This window comes from Bombina bombina, chromosome 1, assembly GCF_027579735.1.
Source record: "Bombina bombina isolate aBomBom1 chromosome 1, aBomBom1.pri, whole genome shotgun sequence".
In the NCBI taxonomy this organism is placed as follows: domain Eukaryota; kingdom Metazoa; phylum Chordata; class Amphibia; order Anura; family Bombinatoridae; genus Bombina; species Bombina bombina.
In genome coordinates, this window is record NC_069499.1 from 62187611 (window position 1) to 62207937 (window position 20327).

A 20327-nucleotide genomic window follows, 5' to 3' on the forward strand; every position below is an offset into this window, starting at 1 on the left:
TTGTGACACAAGGTTCTGACTGAGAAGTTTTCTGGGATTCAGCAGGCATACTTTGCAGAGTTCTGCATATTTGGAGGAGGATATTTCAGCTGAGTAAGATGCTGTTGTAGTAATTAGAGAGGGATTTTAACCAAATGCATACTTGTAGTTTATAATAAAGTTCAGAGTTTGTTAAGTAGCAGTGTCCAGGAAACAAAATGGTATTATATGGATACTTGAGATTAGATAATTTTAAACATAGCTAAAAGGAAAGGCTGTAGCTTGAATATGCTGGTAAAATCCATGCAGAAACAGTCACAGATCTCTGTTGTTCTGAAACACAACTTTAAAGCTAATGCAATGCACATTAGGCCTGATAAGACTTAAAAAGAGGCCGAAGGAATCAGGTGCATGAATGATTAATTGGGCAGGTCAGTTGAAAGCATATACTGCCCAAACCAGCATGATTGTCAGTAGCAGGGAAGGGAGTCTTAAAGGGATAGTGATATCAGGCAGGCATATGTTACAAAGGTGCTTGTGTATGATTATGAAAATCCAAAACATTTGCACCCAGAAGTAAAATTCTTGGAGTCTTGGCTCTGTGATGCCCAGTACTTATATATACTAATAAATTCACTGCTTTATATTTTAGTAACTTTTTGTATTATTTTAACATTATCCATGAGGTGCTAAAATGAACCTGGTATAATTATGAAAATTAATCTCGAAATGTAGGTGTGAAGTAAAATAGGCTTTGCATCAATACAGTCCCAAATCAAGGTGAATGCCTAATTTGCCATATCAGCCTTAAAGGGATAATAAACCCAATTTTTTTCTTTCATTATTCAGATAGAGCAACAATTTAAAGTAACTTTATTATTTACTCCTATAATTAATTTTTCTTCGTTCTTTTGCTATCTTTCGCCTAGATTTAGAGTTGTGCGTTAGCCGTCAAAAGCAGCGTTAAGGGGTCCTAACGCTGCTTTTGGACGCCCGCTAGTATTTAGAGTCGGCCAGGTAAAGGTGTACCGCTCACTTTCAAGCCACGACTTTTCCATACCGCAGATCCCCTTACGCCAATTGCGTATCCTATCTTTTCAATGGGATCTTCCTAACGCCGGTATTTAGAGTCTTGGCTAAAGTGAGCATTACACCTCTACCGACAAGACTCCTAATGCCCATGGAAAAGCTAATGCCAGTATATAAAGCTCTTAACTACAGTGCTCTAAAGTACACTAACACCCATAAACTACCTATGTACCCCTAAACAGAGGTCCCCCACATTGCCGCCACTATAATAAATATTTTTATGGTAGGATCAGCCAATAGAATGCAAGCTCAATCTGATTGGATCAGCCAATCGGATTGAACTTGAATCTGATTGGCTGATTGAATCAGCCAATCAGATTTTGCCTTCCTTAATTCCGATTGGCTGATAGAATCCTATCAGCCAATCGGAATTCGAGGGATGCCATCTTGGATGACATTTAAAGGAACCTTCATTCGGCTAGTAGGCGTCGGTTGAAGAGGATGGGTCCGCGTCGGCTGGGAAGAAGATGGCTCCGCTCCGGATGGATGAAGATAGAAGATGCCGCTTGGATGAAGATGTCTGCCAGTCCGGATGTCCTCTTCTGCCCGGATAGGATGAAGACTTCTGCTGGTCTGGATGTCCTCTTCTGCCCCATCGGATGAAGACTTCGGCCCGGCTGGGTGAAGAAGACTCAGGGTAGGGAGATCTTCAGGGGGGTAGTGTTAGGTTTATTTAAGGGGGGTTTGGGTGGGTTAGAGTAGGGGTATGTGGGTGGTGGGTTTTAATGTTGGGGGGGTTGTATTTTTTTTTACAGGCAAAAGAGCTGATTACTTTGGGGCATGCCCTGCAAAAAGCCCTTTTAAGGGCTGGTAAAAGAGCTGATTACTTTGTAATGTAGAATAGGGTAGGGACTTTTTTTTTTATTATTATTATTATTTTATTAGGGGGCTTAGATTAGGTGTAATTAGTTTAAAATTCTTGTAATATTTTTTTATTTTCTGTAATTTAGTGTATTTAATTGTAGGTATTGGTAGCTAATTTATTTAATTAATGATAGTGTAGTGTTAGGTTTTATTGTAACTTAGGTTAGGATTTATTTTACAGGTAATTTTGTAATTATTTTAACTAGGTTGCTATTAAATATTTAATAGCTATTATACCTAGTTAAAATAAATACAAAGTTGCCTGTAAAATAAATATAAATCCTAAAATAGCTACAATGTAATTATTCGTTATATTGTAGCTATATTAGGGTTTATTTTACAGGTAAGTATTTAGTTTTAAATAGGAATACATTAGTTAATAAGAGTTAATTTATTTTGTTAGATTAAAATTATATTTAACTTAGGGGGGGTGTTAGGGTTAGGGTTAGACTTAGCTTTAGGGGTTAATACATTTATTATAGTAGCGTCGAGGTCCGGTCGGCAGTTAGGTGGCGGCGACGTTGGGGGGGGGGGGGCAGATTAGGGGTTAATAAATATTATGTAGGTGTCGGCGATGTTAGGGGCAGCAGATTAGGGGTTCATAGGGATAATGTAGGTGGCGACGATGTGCGGTCGGCAGATTAGGGGTTAATTGTGTAATGCAGGTGTCAGCGATAGCAGGGGTGGCAGATTAGGGGGTAATAAGTGTAAGGTTAGGGGTGTTTAGACTCGGGGTTCATGTTAGGTGCAGACTTAGAAAGTGTTTCCCCATAGGAAACAATGGGGCTGCGTTGGGAGCTTAACGCTGCTTTTTTGCAGGTGTTAGGTTTTTTTTCAGCCCAAACTGCCCCATTGTTTCCTATGGAGGAATCGTGCACGAGCACTTTTTGCCAGCTTACCGCTACCGTAAGCAACGCTGGTATTGAGGGTTGAAGTGGCAGTAAATTCGGCTCAACGCACTCTTTTTGGAACCTAACGCAGCCCTTCAGACAACTCTAAATACCAGCGTTGTTTGGAAGCAGCGGTAGGAAAAAAAGCTGCATTAGCTACGCGGGTCTTTAATGACAAAACTCTAAATCTAGCCGTTTATTTGAAAAGCAGCAATGTAAAGATTATGAGCCAGCCCATTTTTGCTTCAGCACCTGGGTAACGCTTGCTGATTGGTAGCTAAATGTAGCCACTAGTGATGTCGCGAATAGTTCACCGGCGAATAGTTCCCGGCAAACATAGCTTGTTCACGTTCGCCGTGGCGGGCGAACATATGCGATGTTCGATCCGCCCCCTATTTGTCATCATTGAGTAATACTTTGACCCTGTACCTCACAGTCAGAAGACACATTCCAGCCAATCAGCAGCAGACCCTCCCTCCCAGACCCTCCTACCTCCTGGACAGCATCCATTTTAGATTCATTTAGAAGCTGCATTCTTAGTGAGAGGAGGGACAGTGTAGCTGCTGCTGATTTAATAGGGAAATCGATAGCTAGGCTAGTGTATTCAGTGTCCACTACAGTCCTGAAGGACTCACCTGATCTCTGCTGTAAGGACAGCACCCCAAAAAGCCCTTTTTAGGGCTAGAACATCAGTCTGCTTTTTTTTTTCCCTGTGTAATCTAATTGCAGTTGCCTGCCTGCCAGCGTGTGTGTCAGACTCACAGCGTATACTGTGCCCACTTGCCCAGTGCCACCACTCAAATCTGGTGTAACAGTAGTGTAGATTTAAAAAAAACAACACTTTTTTGACTGTGTTAAATAATAGCAGTCAGTTTCCTTCACACGTGCGCGTTTCAGTGCCTGCCTGCCAGGGCACAGTGTCACCCCAGTGCAACTCATATCTGGTGTAACAGTAGTGTAGATTAAAAAAAAACAACACTGGGAAATGGGTAATAAAGGGATTATCTATCTTTTAAAACAATAAAAATTCTGGTGTAGACTGTCCCTTTAAACGGGGAGTTTGGTCTGTCACTGTGAAGTGGGCGTAACCCTTACACTACCTGATCGATACAACATCATACCTGTCAGGATTCTTCACTAACTGTGTTTACCTTTAATTCTCAGCTAGAGACTTTATATTACTTATTGAAATAGCAGTAATTTCGTAAACAGCTAGTGAACTTGTAAACCACCCTGGCAATTTCACCACAGTTTCTTTATAAATTTACCACTCACCTAACCTTGTGATACATAATCGCTGGGTTCAGACTTATACTAATTCACTCCTCTATCTCTGCTGATATCACTGACTTCCATAGTGATACCATACAAAGGGGTGAAACATTTCAAACATTTACTTTTACTTCTGCAGTTGTGTTCCATAAGCCACAAATTCAGATCAGTATTACATAATACTAAGCCCTCTGATAATGGAACCAGCAGAACTCCCACAAGTTGTTTACAACTTATCACAGAAAGTGGATCAAATTGCTCACGCTGTTAGAGAACTCCAGATTGAGAATAAGACACTGAAAGATTTATTTAAGGACTCCATAGCAGTCAGGTCTGCTCAAGAGGCTTTACCTGAACCACAAATCTCTCCCAGAGACTTTCAGTGGCAACAGACGTTCATATAAACAATTCAAAAACGCCTGCCATTTGTTGTTCACATTAAGACCTAAAAGCTATTCTACGGAAAAGATAAGAGTTCTCACAGTAATTACATTTCTGAGAGGGGAACCTAGGGTTTGGGCAGACAATTTATGTGACCATGAAGATTCCACACTTGCCACCTTAGATTCTTTCTTTAGTGCTATGGATGAGTTATACTTGGATAAGGACACTCAACTGACCGCTGAAGCTCACATGAGAGATCTCAAACAGGGCAAAAGGCCCGTGGAAGACTACATCGCAGAGTTCAAACTATATGCATCTGACTCCCTCTGGAGTCCTATAGCACTCCGTAACCAGTTCCGTTTAGGATTGGCGGAGAATCTGAAGGATGAGTTGTCACAGATCGAATTACCATCCACCTTAGAAGCCTTGATGAGGATCTCCTCTCAAATTGACAGAAGACTTAGAGAGAGGCGTTCAGAGAAGTACCATAGCGACTCTTACGCTAGGAATACTGTATCTACAACACCACCCATACCCTCACCTCAAGCATCAGTTCCTATGGAGATTGGGGTGGTCAGAGGACATTTATCAACCGAAGAGAGGATTAGACGTAAGACTAAGAATCTTAGTATGTACTGTGGAGATCCGTCACACTCAGTACATCAATGTCCTATCCTCTAGAAGAATAAGAAAAGTAAGTCCACCACTATCTGTTCCTCTTATGATGTTCATAAAAAATTCACTTACTGTAAACTCTCTTTATTCTTGCAGTGGGATCAGAAAAGACTACCAACTGAAGCCATCATTGATTCCGGGGCTTTTGGAAACTTCATAGATTCTGAGCTTGTAAAAATAAATAAAATCCCACTTGTGTTAAAAGAGATACCACTTGTACTTTGTGTTATTGATGGCTCTACAATACGCAACTTTCCAATTACACAACATACTGTTCCTTTTGATGTTTTACCTTCTCCTCATTTTTCTGTAGTCCTAGGTATTACTTGGTTGCAATTGCATGAGCCTTCTATAGTGTGGACATCCTCAAAAATTTGCTTCAGTTCTACATATTGCCACACTACATGCTTCCCACAACAACATCTTCTTCATACTCTTCCTGATCCACAGCTTCTACCTAGTTACTATAAGAATTTCGCTGACGTATTCAGTAAGACCGAAGCTGAGACTCTTCCGTCTCACTGTCCATATGATTGCCCTATTCAACTACAGCCAGGGGCAAGTATACCATTTGGGCATATTTATCCGTTAAACGAATCCGAATTAGAACATCTGAAGAATTATCTAGAAGAAAATCTTAAGAAGGGTTTCATAAGAGCTTCCACTTCTCCTGCTGGAGCCGGCATGTTCTTTGTGAAAAACAAAGATGAAACCCTTCGGCCTATCATAGATTATCGAGAGCTTAACAAGCGTACTATAAAGAATCGGTATCCATTACCACTAATTCCGGAAATGATAGAACGCTTATCAGAAGCTACCATCTTCTCTAAACTCGATCTCAGAGGAGCATATAATCTTGTACAGATACAGAAAGTCATGAATGGCTCAAGGCCTTCCGCACTAGATATGGGCTGTTCGAATACTTGGTGATGCCATTCGGATTGTGCAACGCTCCGGCGACCTTCCAACATTTTATAAATGACATTTTTCGGGACTTACTAGATGTCTGTATGGTAGTTTACCTTGATGACATCTTAATTTATTCCAAGACCTTAGAGGACCACATTAAACATCTCCTCTGGGTACTCTCATGACTCCGTACTCACAAGCTCTATGCCAAGCTCGAAAAATGTCAGTTCCATTGTACATAAATTTCTTTCCTGGGTTATGACATCTCCCCTGAAGGTATAAAGATGCAACATAAGAAGGTAGATACAGTATCGGATTGGCCTCAACCATCCAATAGAAAGGATCTACAACGTTTTTTAGGCTTCTCCAACTATTATCGAAAATTTATCAAGGGATTTTCCAAGTTAGCAAAACCCCTGACTCAACTCACATCCCAGTCCAAACCTTTCACTTGGACTAAGGAAGCATCCACAGCTTTTGAATTTCTCAAGACCAGTTTTTCCACAGCACCTATACTACGGTTCCCTGATGCAACCTTGCCTTATACCCTTGAGGTTGATTCATCAGACTTTTGCCATTGGGGCTGTCCTCTCACAATGACAATCTATGACGGAACCTTTACATCCTGTCTCATTCTTCTCTAAAATTATGTCTCCGGCGGAGATGAATTACACTATAGGTGACAAAGAACTTCTCGCTATTCGCAGAGCTTTAGAGAACTGGAGGCACTTATTGGAAGGAGCTAAATATCCTGTCACTATCTATACGGATCATAAAAACCTCCAATACCTCCAGAATAATAAAACCTTATCTGCGAGACAGGTCCGTTGGAGCCTCTATTTTTCCAGGTTTGACTTCATTATTCTATACCGACCAGCCAGCAAGAATGGGAAGGCTGATGCTCTCTCTAGGAGAGATAAAAGACCATCTACATCTCCAGAAAACCAATCAGTGATTCCAGAAGAACAATTCATAGGCATCGCTACGCATCAATTATCCGAGATAAGGAGACATCAAAGACAAGAGAACGAAGTCTCAGGTTATCAACTAGAGCGAAGAGAGGGGTTGTACTATCACAAGGATAATCTCTACATACCTCAAGCACTAAGGACACAGATTTTAAAATATCACCACGAGATCCCAATGTCAGGTCATCCTGGTGTCAGACGTACCTTGGATTTACTGAATAGATCTTACTGGTGGCCTAATATGAAACAAACAGTCAGAGACTATGTTAGTACCTGTTCCACCGGCATTACCTCAAAACACGAAAGGTTAAAACCTTATGGTTTACTGATATCTCTGCCCATCCCTAGCCGTCCCTGGGAACAAATAAGTATGGATTTCATAGTCGAACTACCCCTTTCACAAAAACAGAACACCATACTAGTGATAGTGGACATGTTCACCAAAATGGGACATTTCATTCCCTTTCATAAGATTCCTTCATCATCAGAAACAGCCCGTCTTTTTATAGACAATATCATTAAATTACATGGCGTACCTTCTAGAGTAATCACTGACAGAGGTACGCAATTCACCTCTCGCTTTTGGTCTACATTGACCAAACTCCTTCAAGTAGATCATAGATTCACAACCGCTTACCATCCTCAAACCAATGGGCAGATGGAATGATTGAATCAATGGCTCGAGGAATATCTTCGTTGTTTCTGTTTCTACCAGCAAGACCAGTGGATCTCTTTTCTACCCATGGCTGAATATGCCTACAACAACCTAACCAGCTCATCCACTAAACTATCGCCATTCTTTGCGAATTACGGATTTCACCCTACTCTGTTTCTAAACCCTACCTCAAGTACTGATTCACCCAAGTTGGATGACTTCACTAATAGGATTTTAGACAACTTTGATTTCATCAAACGCAATATTCAAAACGCTCAGGCCAACCAAAAGAGGTACTATGACCTAAGAAGAAGAACTCCCCCCAGCTACTCCGTAGGGGACAAGGTTTGGCTTTCCACGTAGAACTTAAAACTTCAAGTGCCTAGTAAGAAACTTGCCAGGAAGTTTATCGGTCCTTTTGAGATAAACCGCATAGTCAACCCTAACGCTGTCACTTTGCAATTGCCCCCTGGAATGAAGGTACACCCCACATTCCACGTCTCTCTTATCAAACCGTATATCAGTTCTAGACAACAAGAACCTCTCCATGCAGACACCTCAGTTACAACCGATATGGATGTATACGAAGTTCATTCCATTTTGGACTCCCGTTACAGGGCTTCTGTACTGCAGTATCTTATCCACTGGAAGGATTATCCATCGGAGGAAGACTCGTGGGAGGCTGCTTCGGACATTGATGCTCCTAGGCTTATTTCTGCTTATCACAGTCGCTACCCGGATAGACCTCGGCCTCAAGCTGTGGGACAGCTTGCTTGAGGAGGGGGTGATGTCAGGATTCTTCACTAACTGTGTTTACCTTTTAATTCTCAGCCTTCAACAGTTTAGCCCTGCCCACAGAGTCTTTAAATTCACCTGTTCTCCTAATGGTCAGTGCTTAGTATTTTGTTGTTTGCACTGAACAGCATCTGCTCATACTGAGCTTGCTTTATTCCTTATGTGGATTACTTCTACTATACATTTGCTATTGTGGATTACAAATAACCTACGTTATCTTTATAATGTTCCTAACTATCATCCTGCACATTCTGTGTCATCATTTAATTGGAGGATACCACTGCCTTAGTCTTTCGGCACTTGCCCGTTTCCACTATCAAACCGCCGCAACTGAGTTCATTCACACTCGAGTTTCTTGCGGTCTCCTTTGTAATACTCCTACTCTCCACCGCAGACTACTCTCCGCCTGCCTCTCAACCGGTATCCTAGTAGCTGCATTTGAGAAGAAAGGAACCGGGACTCGGTAGCGGTCTGCGCTGTCAATCATCCAGCGTGTCAGTGAGTAACTCCTCCCCGGTCTCCTGCGCTCCAACTGTCTGTGTGCTGCGTGAAGCGGCTGAAGTTAAAAGGTAAAGGATTTTCACTCTATCTCCTTGCTACTGAGAGTTTGAACTGAATACTTATAAACTAAACAGAGAATGGGGTTCTCTCCTGTAGGATATAACTCTTGCTCAAGGACGCTAGAGACTCTCTATTACTTATTGAAATACCAGTAATTTCTTAAACAGCTAGTGAACTTGTAAACCACCCTGGCAATTTCCCCACAGTTTCTTTATAAATTTACCACTCACCTAACCTTGTGATACATAATCGCTGGGTTCAGACTTATACTAATTCACTCCTCTATCTCTGCTGATATCACTGACTTATATAGTGATACCATAAAAAGGGGTGAAACATTTCAAACATTTACTTTTACTTCTGCAGTTGTGTTCCATAAGCCACAAATTCAGATCAGCATTACAATACCTGATGTTTTAAAGCACGTTATTCCAAACAATTTAGGAATGTTAGGTGATTTATGCCCTTTATGGATTAAAAACAGACTCTGCATAAACTATGTCATTTTACGTGGGAGTTTTGCCATGGATCCCCCTCCGGCATGCCACAGTCCAGGTGTTAGTCCCCTTGAAACAACTTTGACATCACTATTGTGGCCAGAAAGAGTCCCTGTGGGTTTTAAAATTCGCCTGCCTATTGAAGTCTATGGCAGTTCGCCCGGTTCGCCCGTTCGCGAACAGTTGCGGAAGTTTGCGTTCGCCGTTCGCGAACGCAAAATTTTAGGTTCGCGACATCACTAGTAGCCACCAATAAGCAAACACTATCTAGGGTGCTGAACCTAAAGTGGGCTGGCTCCTAAGCTTTACATTCCTACTTTTCAAATAAAGATAGCAAGAGAACAAAGAAAAATTGATAAAAGGAGTAAATTAGAAAGTTGCTCAAAATTGCAGCTCTATCTGAATCATGAAAGAAAAAAATGTGGGTTTAGAATCCTTTTAAACAATCTGTGTATCATAGAGTGTAGCAATCAGTTTGAGGAAGAAACATATATACAACCGGCAACACTTGCATTCTTCTTCTGCAGCTCTATGCTGTAATCCTCGATGAGCACGTTGTGCAAGTTGCTATATCCTTTTTACGGGAAAATATTGTTACTGAGAGAGCCCTACGGGACGCAGTCCAAAGTAATCGCTTCCATGCAAGAACCGGCTCAATCTCAGTGATAAAAATGTGAACATTTCTTTATTAGAATTGCAACATAAAATAAAAAAACAGACACAGCATAAAAGGTATCAATCAAAGCAGGGGGTGCCCCCAGATATCTTAAAGGGACACTCAAGTCAAAATTAAACTTTCACGATTCAGATAGAGCATGCCGTTTTAAACAACTTTCCAATTTACTTCCATTAAAAAAATGTGCACAGTTTTTTTTATATTTACACGTTTTGAGTTACCAGCTGCTACTGAGCATGTGCAAGAATTCACAGAATAAATGTTTATGCATTTGTGATTGGCTGATGGCTGTCACATGGTACAGGAGGAGTAGAAATAGAGAGAACTGAAATTTGTCAGAAATAAAATCTACTGCTCATTTGATGTTCAGACTAAGTGCTATTGCATTGTCTTTTTTTTTAATTGTGTATTTGTTGATTTTGCAAATCTACTGTATTTACTGGTCCTTTAAGACCACAGCTACTGAACTAGCATTTAAGACCCTGCAACGTTCATCATTGCTTATAATTTTGCTTTGCAGGAGAATTATTGTTTGTCTTCCAATGTTTGAAAGGTCAGAGGGTCCTTGTATGCCTGCTACCCATTTAGATGAAGGTCAGGTTCAGAAATTTAGAAATAGAAAATCACAGGGTAAAACTCTAACTCTTGGGAATAATTCTAGACACAGGTTTGGCCAGAGTATTTCTGTAGACAAATCAACAACTTAGTGTCAGGGATCTGAAACAAACGTGAATCCAGACATCCCAACCTGCAAAAACTCATTTCAGGGAGGTGGCTTCTCCCGCTACTGCGCCGTCGCCACCCCCCCTCCCAGTTATATATTGGACACCTTGAAACCCTTATTAAGATAGGGATTTATCATGAAAGTAGCTTCCCACTAAAGTCACATTAAAAAAAGTAGTTTTATTGCACAACCACATATAACAAACCTATTTCCCAGTGATCGTACGCTTGTTGAATGCTCAAATATTTTAGAATACAAAAGTTTAATTACGTGCAGTAAATAAGGTAGTATTTGTGTTTTTATTTTATTAAAATCAGTGGGGGCTTTTTGGTTACTGATGCATGCTTTGGGGGGTCATAACGTCCTAGCAACTAAAGGCATTCCTTAAAGAAACACTTTTGCATATTTGGGCCACACTGGATCATGGTACTTGGAGTTTCAGGGAGATTGCACTCCATTTGCTGGCATCAGGGAGCTGCTATTACAATCAGGGAGACTCCCTGAACTTCAGCGAGAGTTGGGATGTCTGTGAATCACTAAGAATGATGTCAGCTTTTGTTTGGCTCTATTTTCACAGTTTTACTTGAGACCAATGCAACTGAACATTCTTTCCATGTGGCCGTGTTGTTTACTGCACTTGTCCATTATTCTCATCAGGAGGGGGTTTCCTTTAGTTGACAGTTAACTAAGTGCAGTTTATTCAAGGGACTTTTTGCATCAAGACTGAACTATATCCACATGGATACCAGTTTCATTGATAGGGATCAGATCAAGGCCCAGTGAAGGTGGTATCCTGAGTAGTTATCCCTTCCCATAATTGTTTTAGCACTCAGGTCAGTGCTTCTGGATTAAAACACTTGCATCCCAACTGAAAAAATAACAGGAGCGGCATATATCAGACATGAATAGGTCCATTACAAAAGCTTGCACTGCAAAAACAGGTGCAGGCAACCCAGGATGGGCAGATGTCTTTTTTAGTGTAATTATATTCCATATTTCCTTTCCTAGACCTGACATCAAGCAAATAGGTTAAACACATAGTTAAAGTCAGCTCCAGAGCAGCAATGTGCTACTGGGAGCCATCTGAACACTTCTGGTGAGACAATGACAAGAGACAAATGTCTGTAGCCACCAATAACTTATTAGCTCCCAGTACAGCATTGCTTCTGCGGACCATGGGCGCGATCTGATATAGGGCGTACTTTTCGGCGCAAGCGAGATAACCCGTGCCACCCGTAGTTTCACCTCGCACATCGGGGTATCCAATATACCCCGCCGGCAGTTGCTAAAGTGCCGTAAGTCGGACAAACTAGCGATATCCAGAAATAAGCGTAAGTACAAATTTCTGGAGTCACCAGTGACTTACGGCACTTTAGAAACTGCCGACGCCTAAAAAAACTAACTAAACTTTTAAATCTCCCGTAACTGTCTAACATGCCTCCCAAAAATAGCCCGACACGTATACCCCTCTATCTGCAATCCCCCCTCTCACTCCTAACAATAAATGTATTAACCCCTAGAACGACAACCCCCCACAACACAATAAGCCTAATTATTATCCCCTAAACCACCATAGCTCACACCGCAATAAACCTATTCTAGTATTAACCCCTAAACTGCCGCTCCTGGACCCCGCCGCCACCTATATTAAATGTATTACCCCCTAATCTGACCCCCCTACACTGCCGCCACCTATATTAAATTTATTAACCCCCAATTTGATCCCTCTACAGCGCCGCCACCTATATTAAATATATTACTCCCTAATTTGACCCCCCTACAATGCCGCCACCTATATTAAATGTATTACCCCCTAAACCTAAGTCTAACCCTAACACCCCCTAACTTAATTATTATTTAAATAAATCTAAATAATATTAATATTATTAGCTAAATTATTCCTATTTAAAACAAAATACTTACCTATAAAATAAACCCTAAGATAGCTACAATATAATTAATAATTACATTGTAGCTATTTTAGGGTTTATATTTATTTTACAGGTAACTTTGTATTTATTTTAACTAGGTACTGTAATTCTATTTGCTATTCAAATCAGCCAATAGAATTACAGTAGTTCTTATCCGATTGGCTGATTTGAATTTGAAGGCTCAAATCAGCCAATAGGAATTCAAGGGACGCCATTTTTAATCGCGCACCTTGAATTCCTATTCAGTGTACGGCGGAGATCGTATGAAGAGGATCCTCCACGCTCCATGGCTCTGCGGTCTTCAGTTCCAGCGTTGCCGATCTTCAGTTCCAGCGTAGCCGGTCTTCAGTTCCAGAGTCGACGGTCTTCAGCTCTGCGGTCATCGGTCTTCAACTCCTCCGCGCCGGCTGGTTCCTGGAAGAAGAGGTCGCCGCTTGGAAGAAGACTTCACCGCCTGGAACAGGACCTTCTCCGCCGGTCTTCATAACAGGTAAGGACCACTTGGGGGTTAGACTTAGGTTTTTTAAGGGGGGATCGGGTGGGTTTTAGAGTTTTAGAGTAGGGGTGTGTGGGTGTTGGGTTGTAATGGGGGGGGGGGGTTGTTCTTTTTTTTTACAGGTAAGAGCTGATTACTTTGGGGCAATGCCCCGCAAAAGGCCCTTTTAAGGGCTGGTAATAGAACTGATTACTTTGGGGCAATGCCCCGCAAAAGGCCCTTTTAAGGGCTATTTGTAATTTAGTTTAGGGTAGGGAAATTTTATTATTTTGGGAGGCTTTTTTATTTTATTAGGGGGCTTAGATTAGGTGTAATTAGATTAAAATTCTTGTAATATTTTTTTATTTTTGGTAATATAGTGTTTGTTTTTTTGTAATATAGTTTAGTTTATATAATTGTATTTTAGTTTAGATAATTGTAGTTTATTTAATAAATTTATTGATAGTGTAGTGTTAGGTGTATTTGTAATTTAGGTTAAGATTTATTTTACAGGTAATTTTGTAATTATTTTAACTAGGTAGTTATTAAATAGTTATTAACTATTTAATAGTCATTGTACCTAGTTAAAATAAATACAACGTTACCTTTAAAATAAATATAAACCCTAAAATAGCTACAATGTAATTATTAATTATATTGTAGCTATCTTAGGGTTTATTTTATAGGTAAGTATTTAGTTTTAAATAGGAATAATTTAGTTAATAGTATTAATATTTAGATTTATTTAAATAATAATTAAGTTAGGGGGTGTTATGGTTAGACTTAGGTTTAGGGGGTAATACATTTAATATAGGTGGCGGCGGTGTAGGGGGGTCAGATTAGGGGGTAATATATTTAATATAGGTGGCGGCGGTGTAGGGGGATCAGATTATGGGTTGATAAATTTAATATAGGTGGCGGCGGTGTAGGGGGGTCAGATTAGGGGTTAATAAATTTAATATAGGTGGCGGCGGTGTAGGGGGGTCAAATTAGGTGTTAATAAATTTAATATAGGTGGCAGCGGTTTAGGGGGGTCAGATTAGGGGTTAATAAATTTAATATAGGTGGCGGCTGTGTAATGGGGTCAGATTAGGGGGTAATATATTTAATATAGGTGGCGGCGGTGTAGGGGGGTCAGATTGGGGGGTAATATATTTAATATAGGTGGCGGCGGTGTAGGGGGATCAGATTAGGGGGTAATATATTTAATATAGGTGGCGGCGGTGTAAGGGGATCAGATTAGGGGTTAATAAATTTAATATAGGTGGCGGCGGTGTAGGGGGGGTCAGATTAGGGGGTAATAAATTTAATGTAGGTGGCGGCGGGGTCCGGGGCGACACTGCATATTGGATGGGGCCCCATATGTGCACATGCTTTTCAACAAATGTTACCAAGTGAACAAAGCAAATTTTGGTAACAGAAGTGAATTTAAAAATGTCTTACAACTACATGCTTTAAGTGAATCATGCAATTTTAATTATGACTCCCCTATCCCTTTAAGTACACAAAAATGCTAATATATATATATATATATATATCTCAAATTATCTATCTATAATTTATCTATCTATTCAGCATGTGCATTCAGAATTTTCAGATATGGAAGAAGGCGGTTGCTTGCGGTGTTCGGCTCTTTTGGAGCCTGATTCCTTCTTGGTGTGCTGCACTTTCACAAGCAGAAATCCTGCTCTGAAAAGAGCAATCACCTTCTTCCGACACCCAAAACCTCCAAATGCATATGGCTACTGTCTGTCTGTCCGTCTGTCTCTCTCTCTCTCTATCTATCTATCTATCTATCATCTATCTAATCTATCTATCTTTCTATCATCTATCTATCCATCTTATATGTAACTACTATTTTTTGCCATATTACAATGCATATTAAAAGAAATCTTTAAAGCCTTTGCTCTCTTTCTCCGTTTTAAGACAATACTGATCAATATAGAGACAGTCAACACCTTGTCATTTCTGTTGTGTTGCTATAGAATAACATATCAGCCATGTCAACTTTTTAAACACAAAATTAAAATCCTTTTTACTGCAGTAATTTTTCAATAGCCAAACTCCACCCGCTGTTTTCCTTATTTAGAGGAGCCAATCAGGGCTTTTATTCTACAGACAACAAGGCTAATCACTGTCATAAAGTTAGTATAAAATGAATTGTTTTGCAGTTGTTATCTGATAAAGCCAATAAGGGACAGATATGCAGCATAGTCAGCCTTGAGAAGTCAGCAGGTGCATTTCACATTCTGAGAATTAGAAATTACTCAATTTTCACAGATACAATTACATAAAAAGGGGCAAAGAATAATGAAAATATAATTCAAAGTTGTTTCATTATGCATAATTAAACTTTTTATGTAAAAATCTCAAGGTAATTACTATCCCTTTAAAACACAGAGAAAAAAAGTTTAAACGACTTAAAAGTGATATTGTAATGTGAGTCCCAAAGAGAGTCCAGAGTATGTAAATACAGCTGTTGAGATGCACTAACAATATGTTGTAGAACTGTGCCGCAAAAAAAGGCACTCGCGGGGATTGAACTCTAACTATGTATTATGGAAAGTATTGGGGTCTTAAACTGAAGATGATGTAGGACCCCCAAACATTATATAATATTTCATTTTATTCCTGGCGAGTGCCTCTTCTGTGGGATGTTTACATTTATATGTACAGTATATTCCTGAACAAATATATTCATCAGTTATTTAACTTTTCTGTTATTCTCATTTCAGAGCAAATCTTCACAAATCTTTTGAGAAATAAACGATACTGGGATGCCTGTGACTATATTTTTAAGCAGCAACAACATGACAACCATGCCTATTCAGGGTACAAGATGGTGGCAGATGACATGTGGAACACGGTGAAAATGGCGCTGACTGGCGACAACAGTCAGACGGAGCATCTTAATTCAGTTGCCGCTTGTGTAAAGTGGGCAAAAGAGAAGAACCTAACATATGAAGGAGAATTTAGTCCTAACAGCTGGGCTAAAGACTTGGAAAACTTATTTATACAATATATAAATGAGAATATCCCTACGGTTAAATATGATACAGAGATTAAAATTAACCTTGAAAATCATTTGGAGGAACTGAAAAGCAAATCATTACAGCAAGTAAACATGACTAGGTCACTGCTAGGAGATTTGTACCCTCTCTATTTAAAGTGCTTTACACACTACATGCATGACCACCTCTCTATACTGGCGAGTAATCAATTTAATTTTGAAGAATATGTTCTGCTATACAGATGGGCCAACAAGGAGTGGAACAGGTAAGTCGTACATGGTTTTGGCAAATGCCATGGTTTCTGGCTCCACCCACAGCATACATGTGGCCCCACCCCTCCTGTTTTTTCTCCGCCCACAAGTCCCCCTCACCTCCTTGTCCTCAAAAGCCCCAATGAAGTGTTGGAAATGTTGCCATATTCTGTGTTTTGTTTGGCTGTGTTTTACCAAAGTCTACAGATTCTCAAAATTGTAAAAGTTTAAAAACCAAATTCTGTAACTTCCAAATGCTGCTTTATGCAAATTTCTATATTTTGAAAACCTAAGTTACAAATTTAGCTTTTTGGCTTCTCTAGGGAATGTGAAATAAACACAATTTGTACACAAAAGCAAGAGTCTAATGTCCCTTTAATGGGAAATTAAAGTTACTTGCATATGTATAATTTATATCAGCAATTAAACACTAATATGCAAACTGATATATTAAATGTATATGAAACCCATCATTTTTCTTTTTTAAATTAAGATCGAGCATGCAATTTTAAACAACTGAAATTTACTTCAATTATCAATTTTTCTTTGTTTTCTTGGTACCTTTTGTTGAAAAGCAGGGATGTATGCTTAGGAGCCGGCCTTTTCCTAGAGCACTATATGGCAGCAGGTTTGCAAGAATGTTATCCATTTGCAAGAGCACTAGGTGGCAGCACTATTTCCTGTCATATAGTTCTCCAGATGCTACCTAGGTATCTCTGCAACACAGGACATGTGAATAAAGCAAATTTGATTATAGAAGTAAATTGGAAACATTTTTAAAATGCTATGCTCTGTCTGAATCAAACAATAATTTTTATTTTGTTTCATATTCCTTTAAGACCATGTCACTTTTTAAGGTAAAGTTTAGATTGTTTTGTAGCCATGGGACACACCCCTAGAAAAAAAAATATTTTCATCTTTAATATCCCTTGCTGCAGCCAGTTAGGGGCAGATGTAAGTGAGCTGCGCTAATCAAGCAATCATCGTATAGAATGCTGAGGGTCAGGGAACTGAATCCTGGATGATGCTCTATGGCAGGGGTATCAAACTCATTTGAGTTGTGGGCCGTTTTCATACAAGTGGCACGTGGGCATTGTAAAAAGAGGATAACAATGCTCTCGGCATATCGATCCACTGTTTATATAGTGACAGATCCACTGTTTATATAGTGACCTGTTGTGATAGCTGCCGAGAATCTATTTCCCCTATGAAAAAAAATAATAATAATAATGTGTGTGTGTGTGTATGTATGTATGTATGTATATATATATATATATATATATATATATATATATATATACACACAGTTGTTTGCATACCGTGGCAGAATTTATGATTTCTTGGCCATTTTTCTGAGAATATGAATGATAACACAAACACTTTTCTTTCACTCATGGTTAGTGTTTGGATGAAGCCATTTATTATCAATCAGCTGTGTCTACTCTTTTTAAATCATAATGACAACAGAAACTACCCAAATGACCCTGATCAAAAGTTTACATACCCTGGTGATTTGGGCCTGATAACATGCACACAAGTTGACACAAAGGGGTTTGAATGGCTATTAAATGTAACCATCCTCACCTGTGATCTGTTTGCTTGTAATTAGTGTGTGTGTGTATAAAAGGTCATTGAGTTTCTGGACTCCTGACAGACCCTTGCATCTTTCATCCAGTGCTGCACTGACGTTTCTGGATTCTAAGTCATGGGGAAAGCAAAATAATTGTCAAAGGATCTGCGGGAAAAGGTAGTTGAACTGTATAAACAGGAAAGGGATATAAAAAGATATCCAAGGAATTGATAATGCCAATCAGCAGTGTTCAAACTCTAATCAAGAAGTGGAAAATGAGAGGTTCTGTTGAAACCAAACCACGGTCAGGTAGACCAACAAAGATTTCAGCCATAACTGCCAGGAAAATTGTTTGGGATGCAAAGAAAAACCCACAAATAACTTCAGGTAAAATACAGGACTCTGAAAACATGTGGTGTGGCTGTTTCAAGATGCACAATAAGGATGCACTTGAAGAAAGATGTGCTGCATGGTCGAGTCACCAGAAGAAAGCCATTACTACTCAAATGCCACAAAGTATCCCACTTACAATATGCCATTTATTATCAATCAACTGTGTCTACTCTTTTTAAATCATAATGACAACAGAAACTACCCAAATGACCCTGATCAAAAGTTTACATACCCTAGTGATTTGGACATGATAACATGCACACAAGTTGACACAAAGGGTGTTGAATGGCTATTAAATGTAACCATCCTCACCTGTGATCTGTTTGCTTGTAATTAGTGTGTGTGTATAAAAGGTCATTGAGTTTCTGGACTCCTGACAGACCCTTGCATCTTTCATCCAGTGCTGCACTGACGTTTCTGGATTCTAAGTCATGGGGAAAGCAAAAGAATTGTCAAAGGATCTACGGGAAAAGGTAGTTGAACTGTATAAACAGGAAAGGGATATAAAAAGATATCCAAGGAATTGATAATGCCAATCAGCAGTGTTCAAACTCTAATCAAGAAGTGGAAAATGAGGAGTTCTGTTGAAACCAAACCACGGTCAGGTAGACAAACAAAAATTTCAGCCACAACTGCCAGGAAAATTGTTTGGGATGCAAAGAAAAACCCACAAATAACTTCAGGTGAAATACAGGACTCTGAAAACATGTGGTGTGGCTGTTTCAAGATGCACAATAAGGAGGCACTTGAAGAAAGATGTGCTGCATGGTCGAGTCACCAGAAGAAAGCCATTACTACTCAAATGCCACAAAGTATCCCGCTTACAATATGCCAAACAGCACAGAGACAAGCCTCAAACCTTCTGACACAAAGTCATTTGGAGTGATGAGACCAAAATTGAACTTTTTGGCCACAACCATAAATGCTAATTTTGGAGAGGAGTCAACAAGGCCTATGATGAAAGGTACACCATTCCTACTGTGAAACACAAAGGTGGATCACTGATGTTTTGGGGATGTGTGAGCTACAAAGGCACAGGAAATTTGGTCAGAATAGATGGCAAGATGAATGCAGTATGTTATAAAAAAAAATACTGGAGGAAAATTTGCCTTCATCAGCCCGGAAGCTGTGCATGGGACGTACTTGGACATTCCAACATGACAATGATCCTAAACACAAGGCCAATTCGACCTGTCATTGGCTACAGCAGAATAAAGTGAAGGTTCTGGAGTCTCAGTCTCCTGACCTCAATATCATTGAGCCACTCAGAGGAGATCTCAAACGTGCAGTTCATGCAAGACAGTCCAAGAATTTACCGGAACTGGAGGCTTTTTGCCAAGAAGAATGGGCAGCTTTACCATCTGAGAAGATAAAGAGCCTCATCCACAAATACCACAAAAGACTTCAAGCTGTCATTGATGTTAAAGTTGGCAATACACGGTATTAGGAACTGGGGTATGTAAACTTTTTATCAGAGTCATTTGGGTAGTTTCTGTTGTCATAATGATTTAAAAAGAGTTAACACAGTTGATTGATAATAAATGGCTTCAGCCAAACACTAACCATGAGTGAAAGAAAAGTTTTTTTTGTGTTATCATTCATATTCTCTGAAAAATGGCCAAGAAATCATAAATTCTGCCCGGGTATGTAAACTTATAAGCACAATTGTATATCAAATAGAAAGAATGGAAAGGAATGGGCAAAATGATTAATAAAGAAGTGCCACATGTGTCATGTCAGGGAATAGGTGAGTGACAT

The 20327-nt window shown here is 39.7% G+C and overlaps 1 protein-coding gene across 1 annotated transcript in view; it reads left to right on the plus strand.

The window, feature by feature from the left end:
* LOC128653259 (uncharacterized) overlaps nucleotides 1-20327 on the plus strand; it is a 147924-nt gene that overhangs the window by 17784 nt on the left and 109813 nt on the right. Inside the window, exon 2 of the mRNA XM_053706451.1 lies at nucleotides 16080-16620. Within this exon, the coding sequence (XP_053562426.1) occupies nucleotides 16080-16620 (541 nt within the window). The remainder of the gene's footprint in view (nucleotides 1-16079; nucleotides 16621-20327) is intronic.